Source organism: Onychostruthus taczanowskii, unplaced genomic scaffold, assembly GCF_017590055.1.
Source record: "Onychostruthus taczanowskii isolate IOZ18803 unplaced genomic scaffold, ASM1759005v1 scaffold43, whole genome shotgun sequence".
Lineage (NCBI taxonomy): Eukaryota > Metazoa > Chordata > Aves > Passeriformes > Passeridae > Onychostruthus > Onychostruthus taczanowskii.
The window spans coordinates 1,985,254-1,999,127 of NW_024501792.1; the positions used below are offsets into that span (position 1 = coordinate 1,985,254).

General features: G+C 65.2%; 1 protein-coding gene across 2 annotated transcripts; it reads right to left on the reverse strand.

The window, feature by feature from the left end:
* Positions 1 to 18: 18 nt before the first annotated feature.
* On the reverse strand, positions 19 to 13,851 carry USP2 (ubiquitin specific peptidase 2). Of its 2 annotated transcripts, XM_041414038.1 has the most exons (13): positions 13,624 to 13,851; positions 9,270 to 10,024; positions 2,501 to 2,551; positions 2,143 to 2,266; positions 1,795 to 1,906; positions 1,604 to 1,714; positions 1,389 to 1,453; positions 1,196 to 1,299; positions 1,036 to 1,116; positions 842 to 920; positions 629 to 736; positions 337 to 457; positions 19 to 245 (listed from the first exon to the last, which is right to left on the reverse strand). In XM_041414038.1, exons 2-13 carry the CDS (start codon positions 9,981 to 9,983, stop codon positions 158 to 160), a joined length of 1,758 nt encoding a protein of 585 aa, XP_041269972.1. In that variant the 5' UTR covers positions 9,984 to 10,024; positions 13,624 to 13,851; the 3' UTR covers positions 19 to 157. The 2 variants fall into 2 exon arrangements, with proteins under 2 accessions (XP_041269972.1, XP_041269973.1); XM_041414039.1 differs by lacking the exons at positions 9,270 to 10,024; positions 13,624 to 13,851 and adding an exon at positions 5,022 to 6,244.
* Between the last annotated feature and the right edge of the window lie 23 nt (positions 13,852 to 13,874).

Below are 13,874 nucleotides of genomic sequence, written 5' to 3' on the forward strand. Positions count from 1 at the left end.
CGGGCTCTGCTCCTGGCTGTCCCCAGCCTCCCTCTGCAGCCACCTCGGGGGTGTCTCCTCTTCGCCTCCCCCTTGCTCTGGGGGGGCTGAACGCCCGAACCCTGGCGGAGCCGGCTCTGAGGGGTGGCCCAGGGCTTCCCCAGGGAGGCAGGGCTGGCTACATGCGGGAGGACGGGCTGGCCAGCTCGTAGAAGAGCAGGTAGGCATCGCTGCTGCGCACGTGGCTCGAGGACATCGGGGTGACGCTGCAGAGAGGGGAAGGGGACAGCTGTGAGCGGCAGGGTTGGGATGCCCTGAGCAGGGGGTCCCTGCTCGCTTGTCCCACCCCAGGCTCACCGGGAGTCGTTGAAGGTGTGCCACTCGCTGGACACGGGGCTCTTGCAGTAGGCTGTGTAGTGTCCCCCCATGGTGGTGCCCGAGTGGTTGGAGACGGCGTAGAGGTTGTAAACGGCGTGGTCTGTGGGGAGCAGGGGTGCTGCTCAGCCCTGCAAAGTGCCAGCACAGAGCCCCCCACCATGCCAGCAGCTCCCCTGGATTCCATGCCTCCCACCCCTCACGCCTCTGCCCCCCACCAGCTGAGGAGCCCAGGAGTCCCCAGGAGCTCAGGGCTGGGATTAGAGGGACTCACTGCAGCTCTGCGAGGCGAATTCCCGCAGGTCCAGGTCCTTCAGCGGGAAGTTGACGAAGGTGGTGAGTTTGCTGCTTCGTATCCTGGCCTCAGAGAAGCGCTTCAGGTCTGGAGGGTCACGTCAAGGAGCCAAAGGGACAAAGGGGAGCCTGCAATAACCCATCTCTGCCCACCACCACAGCCCCTGTCCCTTTCCCTCTGCCCGAAGGATACGAAGCACCAGGATCTTGGGGAACTTCTGGATGCTGAATTTTTTTGTGCATCTTGTCCTGGCTTTGCAGCGACAACACGTCTGTGGGAGAAAACAGCACAAACAGGAGGGTGAGGGCACTGCCCACAGTCCTGGCAAGACAAGCACAGAGGGGAGGGGGCCCAGCCTGCCCCAGGGAGCCCCCTGCCCCATATACCGGTTTCTCGTCCCCATCCAGCACGTCCTCTTTGGTGAAGAGCCGGAGGCAATCCATGAGCGTCACCTCCCCGTAGCTTTTCTGTGGGAGTACAGTGATGGTTAGGGACAAGCAGCGTGGGACAGGCAGTGTGGGACAGGGATGGCTGGGGCTGCCTCACCTTGGGGATGGGCAGGGACAGGTCCCAGAAGGGATCGAAGGCCGTGGAGCAGTAGCCACACTCGCTGCAGGTCAGAGAGCTCTTCAGCTGCCCAACGAAGAGGTCTGGTGGGGTGGGACAGAGCAGGGTGAGAGCCCTGATCCCCCCCTCAGTCCCAGCCCAGCCTGTCCTCCCTTCCCCCAGCCCTGCTCACCGCTGATGCGGCTGTCCTCCCTCTCCTGGTACCTCCTCCACATCTGCCGGCTCTTCTCGTCGTCACTGCAAGGATGGGGACACAGCAGGCACTGAGCATGGCCTGGGGGACACCAGCCCCGCCACCCAGCCCAGGGGGACCTGTGAGGTCACTGTCCCTGGGCTGGCCTTGCGGGCAGTGGACTCTTCTGGGGCTTGCGCGGTGCCAGCACTTACGGGAGGTGATCCAGGGTGTCGGTGCTGGCCCGGGGCCGTACCAGCACACGGTTCACCTCGCTGTGCAGCCCGTCCAGCAGGAACCGCAGGAATTCCTGTGCATCCTGCTGGCTGCAAGACACGGGGCATGGCCAGTGAGAGGCGGCAGGGGGCTCAGCTCCCCCCACCACCCTGCAGCCACCCCCCCTTACTTGTAGCCGACGAAGCGTGGGGCGTATCTCTGGATCTGCGTCTTGAACTCGGAGGGGCTCACGCTCTCGTTGGGGGATGAGGTCCAGAGCAGCTGAATCAGCTTTGCAAACTCTGCAGGCAGAGAGGCAGGTCAGCAGAGGAGGTGGCACGGCCATGCCCCCCATGGGGACAGCTCAGGGCCACACTCTGGGGTCTCTCAGCCTGATCCTCCACTGGCTGGGCAGCCCAAGGAGGAGCATGGAGCTCTGGGTGGGGGTCCTGCAGCATGCGGGGCGTCGCAGGGATGTGCTGCAGGAATTGCTGCAGGGAAGCCCCCGCAGTCAGCAGGGGCCAGGCTGGGCAGTTACCTGACATGAGCGCCGTGCGCATGCGGCTGTTGTTGTTGAGGTCCCGCAGGTACTGGTTCTGCAGGCAGTAATCCCGCAGCTCCTTGGTGTTGCTCAGGCACTGCAGGATGGAGTTCATGAAGCACTGGGGGAGGCAGAAGAGAAAACCATGGCAACGGGAAGCAGAGGGAGGCAGGCCGTGGCAGGGGGACACCTGGGCTGGGCACAGGACAGGGGAAGCTTCTCCCCAGGCAGCGCCGTGGGGAGAGGGGTGCAGGGAACTGCCAGGGTGGGGTGTTGGGGGTGAGGTGAAAGGACAGGGCTCCCCCTGCCCCACAGATGTGCCCGGTGTGAGCCACAGGGCTGGGGACACACTCACCGTGTTGCCGAGGTTCCGCAGGCCGGTCAGCCCCTGCACGGCCTTGGAGCTCTGCAGAGAGAGGGAACAGTGCTGGGAGGGTGACGGGCTGGCCATGCCTGTGGGCAGCCCAGCGAGGCCATGGTGCCACAGTCCTGCCCGTGGAGCAGACCCTCAGGTGCAAGGAGAGGCCCCATCCCGCTGTGACATCATGGGCAGAGCCAGCACCGAGCAGCTCTCTGGGCAAGGGCCTGGTGACAAACCATGGCTGGCCTGCCCTGTCCTGCTGGCCCAGGACTATGCACAGGGCTCAAAGTTCTCCCTGCCTGGCAACGCTTTTGCCCCATGCCCTGGATTGCAGGTCAGGCTGCCTCCCCTGGGGACACTGGGGCACGGCAGTGCCCTGTGCCTGCCACATGCTGCAGGAGGAGCACAGTGCCCTGTCACTGCCTGCCTGCCTCATGCCAGGTGTCCATCCCCTCCAGGACACCCTGCACAAGCGCAGCCCAGGCTTTGGCACAGCTGTCTTGCAGGATAAAGTCCACCTGGGAAAGTGCAAGCCCAGCCCTGTGACAGCCAGCCCGGGGAACAGGGCTGTGTGCCCAGTGGTGCCTTCCCAGCCCTGGCTGTGCTGCACCTGTGCCATGGGGTGGCAATTCCAGGTGCTCCCTGAGCTGGGAAAAGCAAAGATGGGCACAGGCAGCTGGATGCTGGGGCTGGGAACCATCATCGCTCTTTGCTGGAGAGACCAAGAGCACAGAGGGGTTTAGGGGAGCCATCACCAGGGGGATGCAGGACAGGATGCTGGTGGGGGGCACTGGTGGGAGCCCAGGGGTCCTGCTCCCAGCCCTGCATTGGGGAGCAGCAGGATGAGCCTCCCCGAGCAGGGTGGGGGTCTGACAGGGCCTGCAGGGGCACACTGCTGATGGTGCTTCCCCAGATGCCCAGGATTTAAGGATCCTCAGGCAAACACCCCAGCTGCCCACCTGAGGCTTGAGGAGGAGGAGAGGAGGCGAGAGGAGGGGAGGGGGCCCAGCAGCTCTGAAATAGCAGCAGCTGGTGTGTGTGTGGGAGGTGCTGAGCACCCAGCCCTGACAGCAGCCCAAAATAACCCAGATCCAGTTACACATGCTCCTTAGCGACGGTGCAGGCATCACCCACCATGGCAGGGACCAGCACCAGCGGGGACCTGGCCGCCCTGCGTGGGCACACGCGGCTCTGCCGGACTGACCGGCTGCCCTCTGTGCCATGGGGTGCCCCCACAGTGCCCAGAGCACAGGGGTGTCCCCAGATGTGGCTGCCCATGGCTGTCAGTGCCAGGGGGTTGCTGTCCAAAAGTGCCTTCTTGGGCTGGGGGCAGGCTCAGTTGGGCACAGGGTGCCAGCAGGATGTGACAGGTCAGTGCCATGCCACGGCTGGAGGAGCTGGCCTGGCTCTGGTCCCTGAGCAGATGGCAGTGGGAGAGGTGAGCCTGTGTCCCAACAGCCTACATCCATTCCTTGGAGGATCTGAGCCCCAAGGCTCTGCTCTACTACCCCAGGGAAGGTCACAGTGCCAGCGGTGAGCAGCACCCCCCAGGAGCTGCCCCAGTGTGCTCCAGCCATCCCCACCAGGACATGCTTGTCCAGTTGCCCTGGTTGGGCAGCTCCTGCCGTGTGCCAGGAGGGACCGGCCAGTCCTGCCCATGTGGGTTCAAACGTCCCCACAGATCCTGCATTCCACCACAGCCAGCTCCCAGGCTGTCCTCCCAGAGCCTGGAACAACCCCAGGGGAGGGCTGGGGCTGAGGAGGGGGTGTCAGGTGCTCCCCTAGCGTGGCACAAGCCCTGTGTGCACCGAGGTGTTATTTCCCCCTCTGGATTTCCCTCCCCTGGGTGACTCAACTCCAGCTAATCCCCCTCTCCCGTACAGGGCTTTATCTAGGACACGACATGCTCAGAGGCGGTGAAGGAGAGCTGGCTCACGCGGCGCGGCTGGGGACTCCCCGAGGCTGCACCGCAGGACGGGGACAAGGGACAGGCGATGGGGACAAGGGACAAGATCCTGACCATCCTGCCCCATCCAGCTCCAAATGCCAGGAGCCTGTTGGGGCAGCAGGAGAACCAGAGCAGCCAGACTTACATAAGTGCTCAGACCTTGCCCTCCTTGCCCCTTGCTCTGCCATCCCTGCAGGAGAGATCTGTCCCGGCACTGTGGCTCTGGGGAGACAGCCAAGTTCACTCCCATGGCACTGCCAAGGGGCTCAGAGTGGCCAGCAGACCCTTCCTTGTGGTGGGACACGAGGACCTGGCCAAGGTCACCGCAAGGGCAGGGCTGGGAGAGGAACCCAGGTGTCCTGACACGTGCAGTTCACCTGCTCCCTGCCATCCTGTGGGACACCGGGACACGCCGTCCCCACGGGCAGCTGGGAGGGCACCCACCCCCAGGCACCCCATCCTCGGGCACGGGGATGGCACGGGGCACTCCACGCTCCCCAGGGTGGGCAGGGGGTGCTCCCTTCTCTGCCCCCAAGCCAGGGGGTGGGGGCTGCGGGCATCTCGTACCTTGGTCTTGTTGAGGACGAGCCCGACGAAGGTGGAGACCAGCAGGGACCCTGGCATGGAGGTGCGGGGCCGCAGGTCCTTGTGAAGGTCGGGCAGCGCGGGGGGCTCCTCGGGCAGCGTCACCGTGTAGGAGTCCCTCATGGTGGCCCCGGCGGGCACCGCAGGACGGCGGGGAGCAGCCGCGGGCAGGGGGAAGCCAGGGGACACCGGCCGGGCTGCCCTCACCCGGGGTCGGCTGCAGCCGGGGACGCGGGGTCAGGCGCGGAGCCCCCCGTGCTGGGCGTGCGGGGCCGGAGCCGGTGCCGGCTGCGGGGCTGACGGCACCTGAGCGGCTCTGACATCAAATGGGTGGAGAGGCGGCAGCCGGGCTCGGTGACGGCTCGGTGACGGCTCGGTGACGGCCAGCCCCCGCGCACCGCGTGGTACAGAGCGCCGGGAGCCAGGGGGGCCCGCGAGGGGCGGCTCTGCCCCGGGGACACGCTCCGGAACGGGGCGGCGACACCGCCTCGGCTCCGGGGGGCTGCGGGGGGCAGCGGTGCCCCTTCAGCATCGCTCTCAGCGGGGCTCTCCGCGCTCCCGTACCCCGACACCGGCACCGTGCGCGCACCGCGGGGGCAACGGGGAATTGGGGAGAGGCGGCAGCCGGAGGAGCCTGCCCCCCCCAGAGCTCCCCCCTGCTCGCAGCTCGGCGTGCCCAGGGCTGGTGGCACCGGCAGTCCGACACCGGGCACGCTGTGCTCCGGGCAGGCACTGGGCAGGGAGCAGGGCTCCCCAGCTGGGGGTCACTCGCCAAAATTGCCTTGGTAAAAGTGGGACAGTCCCACAGGGCGTGGGTGTAGGGGGTGCCGTATCCAGAGAGGGGCTGCGGGCTACCAGACAGGGTTGTGGGGCTCCCGGGCATGTGCCTTTCCTGCAGTGTCAATGCCAGGTTCCCAGGCAGTGGGGACCTGTTTTGGGGGAACCCCCCTCTTTGGGGGATGCATTAGCACTGAGCTCAGAGGATATTTCAGTGCCTTGCGCTGGGGGAAAAACTCCCCGCAATTCCTACGTGGAGCAAAGACCCCACCTGGTGTCTCCCCTCGGTAAACTGAGGCACGGCACGGGCAGGGCTCCAACTCTTCTCCTGCAGCAAGGGCAGATGCGGAGACTGGCAGGGAGCCCGGGTGTCCTGCGTCCTAGTCCTGCGTCTCCCGCTGCTTCACCCCTCTGACCGCGGCAGGACGAGCGCCGGAGCCCTGCGCCTGCTGTGCGTGCCCAGGTGTTTCTCTGCCTGCTCAGGGAAATTTCCACGGGCAGCCAGGGCAGGGAGTGCGGCTGGGCTGCTCTGACAGAGCCACAGCCTCCAGCCTCACCGAGAGGGCTCTAATCAGAGCCTCCTTTGCTCCTCTGGAGCCCCCAAAACACCTTCATCCAGAGGCAGGGGCTGCTGAATCCTGCTGGCTGCAGATGCAGCCTCTCTGTCAAGCAGAGCTCGGCACAGCCAGCGGAGGGGCTGGCTGGGGACGGAGGGAGGGGAGGGAGGAAGGGAGGGAGACTATTTTTGGCACCAGCAAAAATATCTGAGGAGGCATCTTGCAGCGTTATTCATCTGCAGGGCTCTTTTGCATCACAGCGGGAGGGCTGTCGTAACCGGGGCCTGCGCGTGCTCACACGTGTGTACATGTACACACCCCGCGCTGTGTATGGCGTACACACACGGGGACACGGTGTGCACGCCGGGGCACACACCCTACTGCCCCGCCTGGGTGCCCTGCCATGCCCAGGGACACAGCCTGGGCCTCCAGGCTGTGGCACAGCTCCCCAAAATCCAGGGCTCCTGCCACCTGGCCTGTCAGCATCGGTGGGTACCGCGGGGGCAGGATGGGCACAGCCAGCCCCGAGCGCTGTGCAGGGAGCTGGGGCAGCTCTCCCCACGGGGATGCACCGTGCTGGCTGAGCCGGTTCCATGGCAAGAGGGCGGATCAGCCACATCCCGTGTTGAACCTCGTGCCCTGGTGACATCGAGTGCCCCGGGCCAAGGACCAAATTCCCCTCCAGCCAGAGAGCAGCACGCAGGCTCTGAGGGTGAGAGAAGGGGACACTCGGTGGGATGGCATCACCCAGAGCAGGTCCCTGCCCTCAGCTGGCCCCTCTGCAGCAGTGACCTTCTGCCGTGGGCAGAGGTTGCCACAGGCCTGCTTGGCACCGCGGCAGCAGGCAGGGCCAGCCAGCGCTGGCTGCGGGCCAGGGACGTCAGCTGCTCAGGATGGGACTGCGGAGAGCTGCCGGCGGTTTTGTGGGTGGCCCTGGCCTTCTGACCCTATGTACACCCGGGGTGGTTAATGGGCCGGCACAGCTCCAGCCCTGCCCCTCACCAGACTGCCCTTCCCAGGAGCCAGCATGGCCCTGAAGCTCCGCAGGCACAGCCTCACACCTTCAACACACCTTCCTTTGCCTACAGGGTAAACTGAGGCACGAAGTGATGGTGAGGAGAGGGACACACGGAGACACCCTCACTCCTGGCTGCAGACCCCTCTGGATGGCGGTTTCTGTGGCACAGAGGCAGAAGGCAGAGGTGGAAAAAGGGATGGGAGGAGGCATGGGGCCAGCCCCGCTGTGGCCTGGCTGCGTCAGGAGCGGGTGCTGCTGACACTGCCCTCGGGGCTGGGCAATGGGGCAGAACAGATGGCAGCTCCGGGGCTGCAGCCTGCGCTTGTTTCCGGCACCTGGCACGGCCGCAGGCACCCAATTCTGGTTTATGATCGGGACATTTGCTTCCCGGCTTGGGAAAGGGAGGGAATAAACCACAGCAGTGGAAAATAGCAGGTGTGCCCATCAAAGCATTGAGGAAACCTAAGCCAGTGTCACTGACCCGGCCTGCCCTGGCATGGATGTCTGTCCCAGCACCCTTTGCCACCTTTGCCACACATCAGCCTAGGCTGTGTTCACGTGCAGACTGTGGGCTGGGACTTGCACAGTCCCTGCTGCCCCACAGGCACCCCATGGGAGCAGGCTGGCACCCCACACAGCACTGTGTGGGCACATGGGGTGGGGACCCTGCAATGGCAGTGTCGGCTTTAGTGGGAGCCAGCGGCTGCAGCAGCTGCTGGATCCCCCCTTGGTGCCCCCCAGTAGGGCCTGGTGTGGGAGGGGGAGGCAGGAATTCCCTTCCACAGCACTGATCCTCCACTCCCCTGACTCCCCAGCCTGCTCCCTCACTGCAGGATTGGGGGCCAGGCATGAGGCAGGTGGGCACAAGGGGTTCCACACCACGGCAGGGCACTGCTGAAAGTGGTTCTGTGGGGAAAGGCACTGGGGAAGGGGCACAGGGAGGGATGTCGGGGCACTGGCTTCAAAGGGAAAAATTGCTGGGGGATTCTTTTCTGCTTCCCTGTGAGCAGGACAGGACTTCTTGTGGTTCGGCGGATGGCAGTGGGACAGAGACGCAGGCAAGCAAAGGGCAGGTCTGACCATGGGGGAATGGAGGGTGACTGGAAAGACAGCGGGAGACAATGCAGGCAGAGCCTGGCCAGATCTTGGAAGGAAACCTGAGTGGAAAATTACCAGGCTGCTCCCCTGCACGGGCTGAGTGTGCGGTGCCTGCTCCCAGCTTGAGCTGGGGCTCTGGGGACGCTGCAGCACCGACAGGAACATGGGGCACCAAGTACCCGACACCATGTGTGGGCTGCCCAGAGCAGCAGTGCCATGGGGAACCCCCTGCTGCCACAGAGGCTGGGGCACAGGGCCCCAGACTGGCAGCAGTGGATGGTGCCAGGGAACTGGCATCGCTGGGCACCGAGTCGCTGTAGCAGAGCCAGCACCAGCCAAACCAGCTGTGCCAGCAGGATGAGTGCCCAGCCTGCTCATGTCACCTTCCCTATCTGGGATGAGGCAGCAGGAAATCCTCGTCAGCCCCACATGGGGCCAGAGCCATCACCTGCTATCACATGCACGCAGAAAGTGCGGCGGGCACAATCCTGGGCACAGGCTGATCCTCCTCCTTGGGGAGCGTGCCCTGTGAGCACAGCCCCTCAGAGGACACCCTCCCGCCCGCACACGGCTGCCTCAGCAGCTCCAGCAGGGACTGCTGCGCCAGCAAAGGCATCTCAGAGGGTCACACGCAGAAACTGAGACATGGAGCAGCACACTCAGGTTCCCAGGCAGAGCACGGCTTCCTCAGGCTCCTCAGCTCACCACAAGCACGGCCCACATCCCCTCACCCCCACCCCAGCACAGCTGTGTCCCCCACCCCCAGGCAGCCCCGCATACCGTGGGGTCCTGGAAGGACACGTCGCAGTGCTCATCGCTCCTCTCGCAAGGCTGGCTGCCACAGCGGGTGCCCGACGGTGGCAGGGTGGCCTGAGAGGGGCTGAGGTGGCCGGTGGAGAGACTGCCGTGATGGCTTTTCCTCCCGTAGCTCTCCAGGTAGCCACGGACATAATCGGAGTGGGTGGCAGCCTGGTAGAGACCCTGCAGGTTGCCGAGCTCCGGCCGGGCGCGGGTGCTGAGCGCGCCGGCCGCGGGCAGGTAGGCGCTGTCTGAGGTGTGCAGCCCCGAGAACTCCCGCGCCAGGTCCGAGTGGCTGATGGATTTGTGGCGGCTGAGGGGCGCTGAGGAGGGCAGGTAGCCCGTGGGGCTGCCGGGGGTACCGGAGAAGGTGTAGCAGGCACCTCCGCTGAGCCCGGCGCCGGGCGGCCGCGGCTGCGTGCGGAGGTATGAGGGGCTCAGGCGGATGCTGGGGTCGGGGTACAGCCGGCCGCTGTCATAGCCACTGGTTGGGGACAGCCCTCCAGCGTGGTGGTAGCGGGGGGAGGGCAGGTAGCTGGCTTTGAAGCCGATTTTGTCGCTGTCTGCGTAGGCGGTGGACAGGGTGGATCCATAGGAGCTGTAGGAGCTGTAGCCGCTGGGCACTTTGCTGTAGGTGCTCTCGGCGTAGCGGGAGGAGTCCACGTATCGCTTCAGGGTGGAGGAGAGCTGGGACATGCTGCAGGCTGGGGCTCAGCAGGCTGTCCTGGCGGCATCGGCTGCAAGGGAAGAGTCCAGGGATCAGTTCCACAGGCCCTGCTCAGCACAACGGGGCACCCAGCACCTCCTGCCTCCCCTGGAGATCCCGGGAGACAGAGGAGATCCAGGGGCTGTTGGTGACAGTGTGGCCATGGCTCCTGCCACCTGCCAGCCTTCCAGGACAGTCTGGAACAGCAGGACCCAGCTGGCACTGCCACCCCCATGCCCCCAGGCACCTCAAACCACAGAAGGGAGCCCCAGGGCACAGCCAGGTGCACCCAGCATCCCCATAGACACCAAGGAACTGCAGCAGTCACCTCTGCCCCAACCCTGGCATCCCTGCCACACCACCCCATGGTTGTCCCACTCTTGGGGCTAGAGACATATCCTCAGTGTCTCCTCCAGGTGGGAGTTAGTGGCCTGGTCACAGGATGATGCCCAGGCCCAGCTCTGGCTGAGACAGGCAGCTGGGATGGGCCAATCCAGCCAGACCAGCACCTTCCCCTGGTTACTCACAGGGAGTGCTGGGGCTTGGCAAAGGGCTGGCATTTCAGTGAGAGGGAAACTGAGGCAAGGCCAGCATCTGAGCAGCTTTCCCATCTCTCTGCCATGGCTGTGCCCCGTATGCCCCCATCAGTAACTCAAGCCGAGTGTCCTCCTGGTGAGGTGGCAGCCGTGTCCCTGCCAGCCAGGCAGAGCCAGCACTCGGTCCCCACAGAAAGCTGGTGGCTCCCACACAGGGCAGGAGAGGAGGACACAGAGACAGGGATAGAGGCCCCCAGAGCACTCACAGAGCCAACCCGGAGCAGCGACAGGGCAGTGTGGCAGCCAGCAGTCCCCAAACACAGGCTGTCAGGAGCTGGAGGAGAATTTGCCCTCAGCAGCCCAGCTGGCAGGCTGATGGCTGGATCCCTACCTGTGCTGAGGCTGTGGGTGGCACTAGGGCAGGCAGGACCCAGCCGAGCTCCTCTGCCCTGGTGCTGCCGGTGCTCAGCTCCCGGGATGACTGGTGTCCCTTCCCTGGCAGGACAGTGGCTCATGTGGCTCGGAGAGTCTCCAGTCACCCGGGAGATGACCCTGATTCAAAGGCTTTTCCCAGCCCAGCCGGGGCGGGCTCTGGCCCGGCTCCAAGCCAGGAGGTGCCGGAGTCTGTGCCTGGCCCGTCCCTTGCAGCACCGAGGGTGCACCCGGGCTTGGGGACGGGCGCTGGATCGCGGCACGAGGAGCCACCGCGGGTCACTGCCAGCCTGGCCCTGGGGGACACAGCCTCCTGCTCAGAGCCCCTCAGGCTCAGGGTGGAAACGCCCCGGGAACGCTTCTAGGAGGGGGTGGTGAGAGAGAGCAGGCAGCCCCGGTGGGCTCCTGGCGGGCAGCCTGGCTTTGCAGCCAGCCGGCTGCATCCCGGGAGCTGCTTTAACTGCCCAGGGAACAGCCATCCCACCGCGGAGAGGGAAATATTTACAAGCAGCAACGAGGTGGAGCGCACAGACCTGTTTGGGGACGGAGGCTGAAGGGTGAATAATCTGCTCCCGGGCAAGGGCGCCACGAAACACCCGGCTCGGCTCTTCCCAGCCTGGCTGCGGCCGCCCCTCACCAGGAGCGGGGCTCTGCCAGTCAGGATTGGACATGGACAGCGGGGAATTTCACTCACAGGGAGTGGGACCCCAGCCAAGAGACTGGCACTAGAGTGCCAGGATGGGAGTGACGGAGCCCCTGGGCTCCCAGGGAGCACATGCCTGGCTGCCTGCCCTGCTGGGGCACGGAGCAGCCTGGCACAGCGGCTGCCCCTGCTCCCCATCCTCCTCGCCAGCAGAGATGATCTTGGCTTGGAACAGTGCCAGGACAGCCCCACGCCATCATCCCCTGCCAGGTGCCCACGCTCTCTCCTGGCACCAGCAGCATCACGAGAGCACCAGTTTGGGAAGAGGAGGGCTGCAGGAGCTCCTGGCAGCAGGACAGGTCTCCACAGGGCAGCACCTGCCCTGGGGATGCAGAGCAGCCGATGGAGGGATGCAGGGTCAGGAGCAGCACCGGCCCCAGACACGGGAGCTATCCCTTCCTTGGGAAGAGAGGCCTTACCATGGAGGAATGTCACATCTGCCAGGCTTGCCTGTGCTTCCAAGTCCCCATGTCACATCCGAGCAGACCCCAGGGCGGCGGGAGAGCGGAGCGTGGCAGGAGCCAGAGGAGCTGAGGGGGTGTGAGAAAACCCCGGTTCCTCCCAGCGCTTCCTGGGCTGCCTGGCCCCTCCCTACCCGTCATTGTGCTGAGCTTTCCTGCTGCCTGGCAAAGCCCTGGGGCCGGCACGGCTGAGTCAGGCCTCCTGCACCCTCATCATCCTCCCGGGGTGTCAGGGGAAGCTGAGGCACAGGAATGTCCGGTCTGCGCTCACGGGGCCACACAGGAGCGGTGCCACCACATGGGAGAGGGACACCACGGGGCTGCTTGGACACTGGGCAGTCCTGCCCTGGCCTTCCCTGGGAATCTCAGCTCAAAGTGAGGAGGCAAAACGCTCACTGTGGAGGCAGAGAAGCAGAGCCCTGCTCTGTCCCCAGTTGCTGTCCTGCCCGTGCCCAGTGGCAGGTGTCCCCTCTGTCCTGCCCGTGCCTGGTGGCAGCTGTCCCCCTCGGTGGCCACGGAGCCCCAGAGCGGGCTCGGCTCAGCTTACACAGCGCTGGCTCCATCCAAGGTGTCACAGCACAGCTGCTTCTCGCTTACGCAGGCTTGGAGCTGTGTCCCCTGTCCCCTGAGACACAATGTCCCAGCCTGGAGGTTACGTGGGAGCTCCCAGGACTCTGCCGTGGTGGAGGCACAGAGAGGACCCTGTGTGAGGCACTTTGCACGCTTCAGGGTACAAGTGCTTTGGGGTTGAGGGGCTCTGTGTCCAGCTGAGTGGGGTGGGACAGCCTCCTGCCCATTCCCCAAGGGAAACAAGGCACAGAATCCTCCAGGTATCCATTTCCCTCTAGGAAGGGTGACCCTGAGCAGCCCTGGGGGAAATGTGCCACGAATCTTTTGCTCCCTGGAAGGGACTGGAGTGACCCTTGTTGACAGATGGGAACTGCAGTGCCTCTGTCACAGCCCAGCTCCTGACTTGCCCCCAACCACTCCCACCCCCCAAAGTGACAGGCCCTGCCCAAGGTGACTCACCCAGCCTGGGCCAGCCTGGCCAGGGCCCTTCCCCTGCCAGCCCTGGGCCTGAGAACCCCCCAAGCTCACCCCACACGGCCGGGAGTCACTGCCCTGGCCCCGCTCTGTGCTGCTGACACATCCCCACCCTGCTGCAGAACCTGCTGCTCGCTGCTCCTGGGCCACCCCCCGGGCACCAAAACCCCAAACCCACCGGGGACCCTGACGTAAGACCCAGGGCATGAGTTACTGCTTTGAGGTCTGTGGGTGGCAAAAAAAAGAAGGGACCCTCGGGCAGGTGCTCTGCCCACACCGGGGGACAAGGAGAGTGCCAGGGAGGGCTCAAAGCCAGGATTTTGTGTGTGAACTCAGAGCTTTCTCCCTGGAGAGAAACCTCTCCCCCGTGGTGTTATCCAGCTGAAGGAAGAATGGGACAGTTTTGTCTGTCTCCGTGTCCCCCTCCCGGGGCGGTGTCCCCACCTGCACTCACCTGCATGTGGCGCGGGTGGCCGATGGCTGCTCAGGGCACTGCGAGGGGCGACCAGCCAGGCATTCGGTGATGCCCTCGGGGCTGATCCTGCCTCCTTGGGGAGCTTCCCCCGGCACCGGAGATGGGCGATGTGGAGATGGGCAGCAGCCGAGCCCTTCTCAGGGGACAGGACACCCCCGGCTCAGCCCCTCCACCCTGGGAGGGAGCGCAGTGGCCGGAGGGGGCCGAGCCCGAGGGCTGTGGGGCCACGT